This window comes from Pundamilia nyererei, unplaced genomic scaffold, assembly GCF_000239375.1.
Source record: "Pundamilia nyererei isolate P.nyererei 1_Seehausen unplaced genomic scaffold, PunNye1.0 scaffold00018, whole genome shotgun sequence".
Taxonomy (NCBI): domain Eukaryota; kingdom Metazoa; phylum Chordata; class Actinopteri; order Cichliformes; family Cichlidae; genus Pundamilia; species Pundamilia nyererei.
The window spans coordinates 4999322-5009228 of record NW_005187419.1 but is presented as its reverse complement, the minus strand read 5'-3'; the positions used below and the strand labels follow the sequence as shown (position 1 = coordinate 5009228).

General features: G+C 41.2%; 1 protein-coding gene across 4 annotated transcripts in view; it reads right to left on the bottom strand.

Annotated features, from left to right (window-relative positions):
• The window catches only part of med25 (mediator complex subunit 25), a 31923-nt gene that overhangs the window by 9027 nt on the left and 12989 nt on the right, over positions 1-9907 (bottom strand). For all 4 annotated transcript variants that reach the window (XM_005726264.2, XM_005726267.2, XM_005726266.2 and 1 more), the window contains exons 12-15: positions 8770-8855; positions 8625-8682; positions 8421-8528; positions 7639-7815 (exon numbers count right to left, since the gene is read on the bottom strand). In XM_005726264.2, coding sequence (XP_005726321.1) covers positions 7639-7815; positions 8421-8528; positions 8625-8682; positions 8770-8855 — 429 coding nt within the window. The remainder of the gene's footprint in view (positions 1-7638; positions 7816-8420; positions 8529-8624; positions 8683-8769; positions 8856-9907) is intronic.

Genomic DNA, 9907 nt, shown 5'->3' with positions numbered 1-9907 from the left:
CAGTGGGAGAAATGTTTAGTCAATCACCCAAGTGACTTCCTCAGGCTACGCCCACACTAGCCCGGGTAGATTTGAAAACTGCGTTTACGTCTGAAAACGCTCCACGTCCACACTAGCGTTTTCACAGAGTTGTGCGTCCACGTTGAAATGGCCCAAAACGCTTACGTTCCAGTGCTGCGCATGCGCAAAAGCGAGTGAGAATTAAAGAATTTGAAGAAAAGCTATCTGGAGCATGTACAAACTGATATTAATCTGTTTTAGAGCAATCAAAACAACTGCTGTATAATGCACTACGCCATCTTTAATTGGTCACATGACTGCATCACATGACTAAAATGTGTCATTGTTTTAGAAAGTCTGCGTTTTCGAGAGCATTTCCAAAACGCCGTCTCAGTGTGGACGGAAGGCCAAAACGGAGAGAAAACGCATTAGTGTGGACGCAGCCTCAGCCAACTGCAGGTTTCCCCAAGCTTATAAACAGTGCATCTGCATAATGACTGAAACTAGCACCACCAACGAACATGGGCTGTGAGGTCAGGAAAAAAAGAAATGCAAATGGTCATAAGTACCATTCACAGAGAGTTGGGGAATGGTGCTTACTTGTATGTTTTGTCCGGGCTCATACTTTCTAGAGCCTGTTAAAGTGGATTTTGATCTCAGTGAGATCGTGGCTCAAGAGTTGGGAGTTCGCCTTGTAATCGGAAGGTTGCCGGTTCGAGCCCCGGCTTGGACAGTCTCGGTCGTTGTGTCCTTGGGCAAGACACTTCACCCGTTGCCTACTGGTGGTGGTCAGAGGGCCCGGTGGCGCCAGTGTCCGGCAGCCTCGCCTCTGTCAGTGCGCCCCAGGGTGGCTGTGGCTACAATGTAGCTGCCATCACCAGTGTGTGAATGTGTGCGCTTTTCTAGTCCTTAGGGACTAGAAAAGCGCTATACAAATACAGGCCATTTACCATTTACCTGTTTAAATAAAGGATTCATTAAGTAAAGACTCACAAGATATAAAGGAGGAACTCTGAAACCCTGTTAATGTGTTCAGGACTTATGAAGCTTCATGTTAACTTCATCTGAACCTTTTGAGTATTTTATTTTATTTATATAAAAATCGCAGAAGAAAGACTTCTTGTTACTTTGGAGTGGTCTGTGTGGCCTATCAAAAAGACAGAAGAAATTAGTCCAGTCATCAATAACATACATATGAGTATGGGCATGTCACGATCGATTTTAATTTATTCCCTTTAAATAAGAACCTATCCAAACAAACAAAAAACCCATCTAGGCCAAATAAATCAATACTGTTTACAGGTTTCGATATTTTTATACTAATGCTATGAAACCATAATCCATATTTACAGAACTTCATATTTCCTATATGTAGTTGATGTTTACTGTGTTAACAATGCTGAAAGAGTGTGAAACCACATATTGACTTTCTTTGTACATGTGTGTGCACAGACGGCAAGCAAAAGCAAACACAGGACGATGATACACCAGCGGAGATTTAACTTCAAGCACCACCAGCTGAGGTGTTTGTTATTTTGGATTTCACGGTTTAAAACAAACTGAATCCGCCAGCATCGTCTGGCGGGGTGGGGGATATCATATACAATATGCATCTCCAGTTAAACACAGCAACATGAAAAGAGGAAACCTGTTGCTGTTACTAAGAGAGAGTCTGAATAATTCACAAATATAGCACCTGAAATACTGAAGTAAAATGAACTGCAGTCAGTATCATCTGAGTTTTATCTGCAGAGTCCTGCACTTTAAACAGAAATCAGCCAAGACAGACTATTGCAATATGAGGCGAGTGGTAGGTGCTTGAAAAGGCAGAATTTGAAACTGGCAGCGGTGCTCCTGAGTTAGCTGTGCTCTGCAGGTGCTGTGGTGTTTTGTGCGATTCTACACTAAGGGAGAGACGAGGAGGAATGAAGGGTGTTTCATCCCTCCTCCAAGCACAAATTATTAACCAGACACTGAGGGAGGAAAAAACTGTGATAGAAGATGGGGGACAACCCCCCCCCACCCCCCCACCTTAACCCATCCATCTTGCTGAGTCTGAAGAAATCACCCTGGGATTGCACTAATGCAGGGTATGTTTTCTGACCAACAAAAGCAGTGCAACAAACAGCTTTAGGTCTTTTGAGGGAACTAACAAAACAGCTGCCTCTTTCTGTTCTACTGCCTCTGATTGATCTCCTGTCTTTAACCCACTAACCTGTGAAATCCTGGATCAAGGTTTAGGAGCTTGCATTGCTTTTAAGGGAAAAATATTTAATTTTGTCTTGCAGTGAACAGAACAAACTGCAATCTTGTTCCTAAAGAATGCCACTCCAGGGGTTTACACAGAGAAACCTTAACTACGGGTCCAAATTGAAATTTTAATTATGTTAAGATTGCTCTACCGCTTCACTATTAGTAATGCAGCACTGAATATGTGATGATACACAAGAGGCAGGGAAAAAAAAAATCTTCATTATAATTTCATGTCTACTGCCTAATCTAAATGCCCTGATGCTCACACACATACACGACTTCAAGTTACGTATAAGGCTTATGCGCATTCGCGAAGACATAAAATTAGCGGGGTGAGTAAACAAGCGCTATCATCGCTGATGACAGCAGACTGCGTGGAGAAATGTGATCCAACTCGTGTAAAACCGACAGCGGGCTTCATTTTTAAAGAGAGACACACTGCTTCTCTGGCTAGATGCTGCATTGTTTCAGTTACGCTGCACCTCTCCTCCCTCGATGCTACAAACTGGAGTACAGCCCTGTGATGGAAAAGACAGCTAATCCAGAGGACACACTTTAAATCACCCCGTCTCTGGCGATGAAGATGAGCAGAGAGGGAGAGTGAAATTTCCAAGTCATGTGGACAAAGCAGCAGTGTTTGTAACCTGTAATGAACTCTGCCACAGGAACAGGGAACCTTCGCCAGTGAGATGGAAGGGAAGGAGGTGGGAGGGCGGGCTTTGTCTCTAGACCTCCTCATCCCTGTCCATGAAGAGTGACACACACTTTGCCTCCTACAGCACGTCTTATGTAATGCTAACATCTAGACAGCCTGCAAAATTAACACCCCATCTTCTTTGCTTAAAGCTGAATTTCACAAGTTTACACTTTTCACATTATACAAAACATAGCACAGCAACTAGTGTGAATGTTTTGGTTTCATCTTGCTGTATAGCAAAATTGCATTACCTCTCAAAGGTACCATAAAATAAGACAAGTTTTCATCTTTCATTAGTCTAAAGATTATTTCTTTTTATTTTGATTATCAAGGTAAGAAAATGTGGAAAAAAAATGCTAATCACAGTTTTCAAGAGCTTTAAAATTCCTGCTCCTTTCCTCCTGAAGAAACCTTAAACCTGAGATTATTCACTCTTCTTCTGTACGGGACTGCCTGTATTTTGCACTACAAACCGGTGCCAGAGGTGGGGGTGCAGGTGCTCTAACTATGCTGGTGTATAAAATGCTAAAATCATAGCCTAGTGAGCTGCAATACGTTGGATGAGGGCTGTGGAGCAAATCAAGACCTGATTCAGAAAGAGAAGAACACAATCTAGCAATTTATAAATGTGAATCATCACGTTAACTTGAAAGGTCCACAGAAAATGTATTACTCATCTTTTCCTGGTAGTTTAATCATAGACTGCATATGTGCCTCTGATTCCTGTCATTTCCCAAAAATAAAGCTAAAACCAAAGGAGGCTGCCATCTTTCATTTTTGGATGCTCAGTCCTGATTTAACGCGGAATGCCCAGACTTGACTCCACGCACCCGCCCCCAACATTTTTACAAGCCTCGCTGCTCCAGTGGTGATGGCCTCTGCTGTGACTGAAAGCCACTTACGCAGTGTTGGGAAGGTTACTTTTAAAATGTATTCCACTACAGAATACATGCCCCAAAATGAAGTTTGTAACGCATTCAGTTACGTTACTCAGTGTGAGTAACGTATTCTGAATACTTTGGATTACTTAATATATTGTCATGCTTTTTACAACTACTACATGAATGTACTATTGCTGTGTGATTTATTACTATTACTGAAGGCTACTCGCTACCGAGCTAACATTGTTAGGTTAGTTCATAGACTGCTTTTAGAACTACGCATGATTATTTGCAGCTAGCAGGTTGTTAATGCTATCCATCAATTTTAACTGCCTGCAGTCTATGAACTAACCTCAGCTAATGCCAGCAAACGATGTTAGCTTGGTGATGAGAACCCTTCAGTAATAGTAATAAAATCACACAGCAAAAGTACATTGAAGACACTGAAGTCGCACATAGCCTAGGTAGCTAACACAACTAAAACAAGGTAATTGAACTAGGCTAATGGTTAAGTTCTTAATAAAAGAACTTACTTCCAGATGTTTCTTTAGATTGGAGGTCGATTCTTTGACTGCTGGTTCTGTTGTGCTGGCTTCGGGTCCATTGTGTAACTAACGCCACCAAAATTAACAGGACCCTTATATTAGAGCTTTTCATTTCGTGTTTTATTTGGGTTTCGGCAATGCGTGTAATTACCAAAATCTGAGAGGGAATAGCCTCACATATGAAACGGGAAAAGATCGCCCTGCAATCCATTTATTTCAACAAAGTAACTGCATACTACTAGTCAACTGTAACGGTATACAGTTCCTCATACATACAGTATGAGTTCCGTTACTCCCCAACACTGCTTACAACAAGGTAAAGATACTAACCAGCCACAAAGTCACACTGGACTATGCAATATCAACCGTCAACCCTCGAATATTTAGAACACGTACACTTACTGCCTCCTCCCCCTTTACAAGTCTCAAAAAGCAGAAAAACTGCTACACTTAGCAACGGCAATAATGCCTCCAATAGTGGAGGATCTTTTCTTTTAAAATATGAATACAAATTATGAGTTCATACCACCACTGAATCTTATGTGGTAAACATAATTATCCCTGCCACACACACACACACACACACACACACACACACACACACTTGTGATATCAGTCAGCAGCTGCAGTGTCTCCTCCTCCTCTCTGGTGCTGGCAGTTTGACAACTACAGAGGAGCCAGAAAAAAAAAAGGTTTTAGAAATTCTTTTTTTCTAATTTACTAACTAATCTCAAGATCATGTTGCCTGTCCTCTTTGTTTTCAGACAGTCTCAATAACAAACATGAGAAGTGCTTGATTCCTAAAAATCATCCCAAAAAACACATGTGCAATGTGCTTTTAATGAACAAGAGTGAAATGAAGGTGCAGGAGTTTACAAATTAAAACAAATTAATTTTTTCACTGACGTGAACAGGTGACGCATGCACGTTTAAGTAAGTTAGTTCCACAAGCTTAAGAAACAAAAGCAGCCTGATATCAGACGTAACAAGCACTTCATTGCACTCTGACTGTCGTGTCTGGAGCCAAACAAACACAACACAACAGAAGAGGAAATTGTGCTTATATATTCACTGGCCAATTTATTAGTTACAACTTGCTAGCACTGGGTTGGACCCCGTTTTGCCTTCAGAATTGCTTTAATGCTTTGTGGCACAGATTCAACGAGGTGCTTGAAAATTTTCTGAGATTTTGCTGCATATTGACAGAGTCATCACACAGTTGCTGCAGATTCGTCAGCTGCACATTCGTGATATGAATCTCCCAATCCACCAAATCCCAAAGGGACTCTACGGGATTGATTTCTGCTGACTGGAGGCCATTTAAGCACAGTAAACTGACTGCAATGTTTGCTGGAAGCAGCCATCAGAAGATGGGTGCAGTGTGGTCACAAAAGGATGGACACGGTCAGCAACAGGTATCATCTGGTTTTGCTAAACAACACTAAACTGGCAATGAGAGGTACAAAGTGTGCCAAGAAAATATCCCCTACAACAGTACGCCACCACCACATACCTGAGTGGTTAACACAAGGCAGGATAGAGCCATGCTTTCATCTTATTTTGTGCCAAATTTCAACCCTTCCACACAGACATCAAAGCACAACTTGACTAATTAGAGCAGGCAATGTTTTTCCAGTCTTATATAACTTTGGTTCCCTGCTCTTAGCTGACGGGACTCGGTGTGGTCTTCTGCTGCTGTAGACCACCTGCTTCAAGGTTCTCTCTGTTCTGCCTACAGATAAGCTTTTCAGTATGTTACTGTTCCAGTCGTATCAGCTTGAGGCACTCTGCTCATTCTCCTCTCACTTTTGACATCACCAAGGTATTTTCACCTAGTGAACTTCCACTCGCTGGATATTTTCTTTTTCTGACCACTCTCAGAAGTTTCTGAAATACCCTGACCACACCATGTAGTACCAACAATCATGCCACATACAGTCACTTGCATCACCTTTCTTCTTCATTCTGATGCTCTGTTTGAACTTCAGCAGGTTGTCCTGACTGTGCCTACATGCATAAATGCACTGAGTTGTTGCAATGTGGTTGGCTGAATAGACATTTGCATTAACAAGCAGTTGAACATGAGTACCTTATAAATTGGCCGGTGAGTGTCTGTTGACTCAGCAGGGCTAATATTAAATGAGGAAAGTGGATAATTTTCCGTCATTGTTAGAAAAAAAAAACAAAACAAAGAAAGGGAAACATTTGAATGTGCTATTTATAGGCTATTATGCAATAGCGTTAGTGGTCTGGCCCACTCAAGATTAAATTGGACTGCTTGTGGCCCGTGAGCTAAAATGTGCTGGGTACACCTGAATTAAACGAAAGCTGGAAAAATTTGGACTATTATTCCTGAAGGCTTTTGTAGTCATGGTTTCTGTATTTATGGTCCCATATAAGTGCATTATTTGCTGTCAGATTTAAGCATACCTCCAAACTCCATTTAGACAAAAAAACAAAACCACACACACTAAATCAATATATGAAATTCAGCTGTTTGGTCTTTGCTTACCATGCTGGTTCAGTTTTGAGTGTTTCACTCTTAATAATTGATACCCAACAATGGTTTTCCCCTCTGTGACTTTGATTTAATATAAATATTTGATGTTAAAGAGAAATATTTAATATTTGAAACTGAGTTTACAAGAGCTTTAAACTACGAAGAGACTAACAAAGTCAGAGCCAAATTCTGACAACCCTAAAAATACTTGGAAACAAACAAAGGTGTGATAGTTTCATCACACACACACACACACACACACAATCTCAGAGCTGAGTGAAGCACTTAATTTAGGGGCAATTAAACCCTTAATATTTGATGTTTTAGCCAGTTATTAATCAATAACGTGAAATAAACAATTAAAAAGCAGTAACTGTGCATTATCCCAGCATTTTGAAATAAACAAACAGCGCCGATTACTGCAGAGGCCATTGTGTTGTGGTTGAAGCAAATTCGACATAAAGAGCTTTTATGCTTTGCACCTATATTTGCCTTCAGTTAAGCAGCGATAATGAGGTGGGAGTGCAACAGTCAGCTAATGTTGCAGGAGGTAATGCCTGTAGTAGAGTGGCTGCTGTGAAGATACCAGGCTCACTAAATGAAATGTCAACAACAATGCAACTTAACGCCTTAAACAATGCACCTCAATTCCCTGTCCAATCTCTAAAATACCTCCTCATTATCACCTGCTTTTGGTCTCCCCGCTGCACATGTTTTCTACCACACTGAATCCTTCTTCCCACAAACTCCACTTCCACTCACCGCTCTGTGCTGCTGGACCTGCTTGTGGCTGGTGATGACCTGCCGGATGCCATTGACGAAGCCACTCTGGTCGTTGGGGATGAGGCCCATGAATATTCTCTTCTTGGATGAGTAAAGCAGCATCAGCACCCGCACTTCACAGGGCGAGGTAGTGTGGGGGAAGTGGACGCAGCCAGCCTGCAGAGGGTCACAGGGCAGATTAAGACCCTGACATGGGACACTGTTGTAATTATGTGATGGGCTCCGGCTTGGGGACATAACCTTCTCCTAAGCTCCTTTGCCCAATCAAACATGCCAGTTTTATAAAGTGAATGCAAATGATATTAATTCACACTGTTCTTTCCCTGGGCTGCAAATCAAATTTAGGCAAAGAGGTAGAGCTCAGCTGGACCGAATGCCATTAATGCCTCCGCTATTTCTCAAAGGTACCAGCAGATTAAAAATAAACCACACTAACAAAAGTCCTATCATTATGCTACCCCTTTGGAAAAGGATCACAACTAAAAGCTTTTTTCTTTTGCTTAAACTGATGACAAATAATGTTGTAAAATGATGTTGAGCTTTAAAAGAAAGAGTGGCCTAGAACCCCCTCTAGAGTCTTCACCATAAAACTGCAACACAGGTTCACGCTCAGTCCATCTACTGGGTAGAGGTGGAACCTGCACGCAATTTGCACTCATGCAAAATAAATTGAGGTATGCTGAATGATGGACAAGAGCGGGGACAAGCAGAGGACACACATTCCAGGTTCAGAGGAAGGCAGAGGGAGCTCGAAAACTTACAAAACCATTGGCCATAATGCGGTACAGGCCTTTCAGCGACTCCACGTCTTTGTTCGTGAAGAGAAACTGAACCATCCGAGAGTTTCTGAAGAGGTGACCTAAGGTTGTCTATGGAGAGAGCAGGCGAGATATGCATCATTCATAAAGGCATCACTGTTGCACATAAACAAAACAATAGAAAACAGTATAAACACACGGTCTCACCAGCAACTGTTGCGGAATTAGCTGCATAATGAGCTTCTGTGGCCACTGGTCTGTGTTTCTGTTTAGAGACAAACGCGCATAGTCACGGCGTGAACAAAAACATTTCACCGCTTTTAACGTCCAGGGTGTCTGATGAGCTACTCACAGATTTTCTCCCGGGTTGACGTGCACCTGACATGGCAGGGATCGCGTGAGCTTGGTGGCCGAATCCATGGATGAGGCTTTAGGTTTCTGCATGGGTTAACATAGAGGGGCGCGTGTGAGACAAAAAGAAGAGGGGAATTTAGAAAATTTGCTTTAAAGAAGTCATCTAGAAGGGCACAGAAAACATTACTTAAAGCTCACAGAAAGCTTATTCCAAGACATTTGTGTGATCTTTCAAACCACGGCCGACTCTCTTAAACCAAAATTGAAATACAGAGTAGGCAGACTGGATTTAGCTAAACTGTGAAAGTTCTTGTGGCTGAGCACATTATGTATTAAGTTTAGTGTGGACACGCAGAACAAAGAAATCAGTAAGAGTGCAGAGAGAACAAATATATTTTTAACACTTTTATATAAGAATTCGCACCTCTAGCCCAACTTCAAAATAGACCTGATGGTGTGTTCTTACTGTCCCTGAGAAAACAACTGAAAAAGCCCAAGTTCAGCCTGCAGAGTGGACAAGATTTTTACTCTTTCACAAATAATTAAAAGGAACTGGGAATTTTCTATTTTGGTCTGCATTTTAAGCCTGGGAAGAAGTGCATAGTTGCAGCCAGTTTATGGGGTTCGTTGTCGATAAAGCTGTTACAATATTAGATGTTCACTATACAGCTATGATGGCCAAAATAATTTATATCAACTAGAACAGCTTTTGAAATCTGGGAAAAGAAATGAGTGAACAATAACATAATTTTATAAGTCACATGAACTTTTAATCTTAATTATTGTGGTCTTTTGCAAATGAAATACACTCAAAGCCTAAAACGCTCAGCACATTATTCTTGCACTCAGCCAAAGTAGCTTTGCAAGATTCAGTTCAAAATCATTCTTATTTATCATTTTCTGGGCTTTCAACCTAACAGATGATCCTCTATATTAAAAGAAAAAAAGCAGCTCTTTCCCTTCTGTGTAAGACAGCTTTTTTCTGATTGGCTGCCACTTAAAATACAAGGTCTGAACAGCAGATAGGTGGGACACCATATGAGGAATATCCACTCTCTCTGACATCATACAAAAAAAAAAAAAAAAAAAAAAAAAAAAAAAAAAAAACATAATATACTCCCTTTAAGCACCCAAAG